The 1,191-nt window shown below is 34.0% G+C and overlaps 1 protein-coding gene across 1 annotated transcript; it reads left to right on the top strand.

The window, feature by feature from the left end:
• Positions 1–231: 231 nt before the first annotated feature.
• Positions 232–954, top strand: Tsp_14466 (hypothetical protein). The gene is given in 7 exon segments (XM_003365993.1): positions 232–253; positions 312–359; positions 410–435; positions 476–510; positions 556–623; positions 638–732; positions 898–954. 7 exon segments carry the CDS (start codon positions 232–234, stop codon positions 952–954), a joined length of 351 nt encoding a protein of 116 aa, XP_003366041.1.
• Positions 955–1,191: the final 237 nt, after the last annotated feature.

Here is a 1,191-nt window from a genome sequence, read left to right as displayed (position 1 = left end):
GCATAGCTGTACATAGTATCAGAATCAATTAGACCAATTATCATCTGTCTACACAGTCATTCAACGATGGTAAAAATAAAATTTTTAAACACGGTTGGTGTATAATCGACATGTAAAAAACTTTGCAAGATAACACCACACAAAAATATACCGGTGAAGAGTAACTTTACCTGCCAGGATACAACCTGGTAGTTAGTTTGGTTCAGGAAAAAGACCCCACCAAAATATTAAATGGCCTGGATAAACAATGGGGGTAAAATGGTAATGGAAAAATGTTAAAATTTTAAAGAAACCACAAAAATTTATTTCAGTTTCCTTTTGTGTCGTGAGACAAAAGAGTTTCAATTTGCCAAACGTTGGTTAATAAAATTTAATTTGGTGGTGTATATCCCAAGTAAAAACTTTGCAGATAACACAGGCCAAAATTACTGTGAAGTAACTTCCGCCCAGTAGACCTGAAGTAAGTTTTGTTCAGAAAGGCCCAACAGATATAATGGCTGATAACATGGGGTAAATGTAATGAAAATGTAAATTTAAGAACACAAAATTATTCAGTTCCTTGTTCTTAACACAAGTTTCATTTGCAAACGTTGTAAATAAATTATATTTGCGTGTATATCCAAGTATAAACTTGTAGATTCACAGCAAAAATACTGTGAAGAAACTTACTGCAGTAGAACTGTAGTAGTTTGTTTAGAAATGACTAACAGATATAATGGCAATTTACATAGGGTAAATGCAATGAAAATGCAAATTTAGGAACACAAATTTATTCAGTACCTTGTTCTTAACACAAGTTTCATTTGCGAACGATATAAATACCTTTTAATTGTCGTGTATATCAAAATAAAAACTTGCTCATACACATCATAATTACTGTGAAATAACTTACTGCAGGAAACTGTAGGAGTTTGTTCCCCAAAAGACCAACAGATATCCTGGCTGATTACATAACCAAAAACGTTCTGAAAATGCTAATGTAAGAACGCATGTTTATTACGAACCTTGGTCTTAACGCAACGTCTCATTTGCCACCCGCTGCCAATGCATTATAATTGATGTGTATATCCGACGTATAAAACTTGCACATTCACAAGCACAAGTTAGTGTGAAATAACTTACCTGCATGTACAACATGTAGTAGCTTCATCAGACACTAACCCGACGGATATAATCGCTGATAACCTGCGG

Source organism: Trichinella spiralis, assembly GCF_000181795.1.
Source record: "Trichinella spiralis strain ISS 195 chromosome Unknown Scfld6756, whole genome shotgun sequence".
Classification (NCBI taxonomy): domain Eukaryota; kingdom Metazoa; phylum Nematoda; class Enoplea; order Trichinellida; family Trichinellidae; genus Trichinella; species Trichinella spiralis.
Note: the sequence above shows the minus strand (reverse complement) of the source record. Positions and strands in the feature narration are given on the sequence as shown.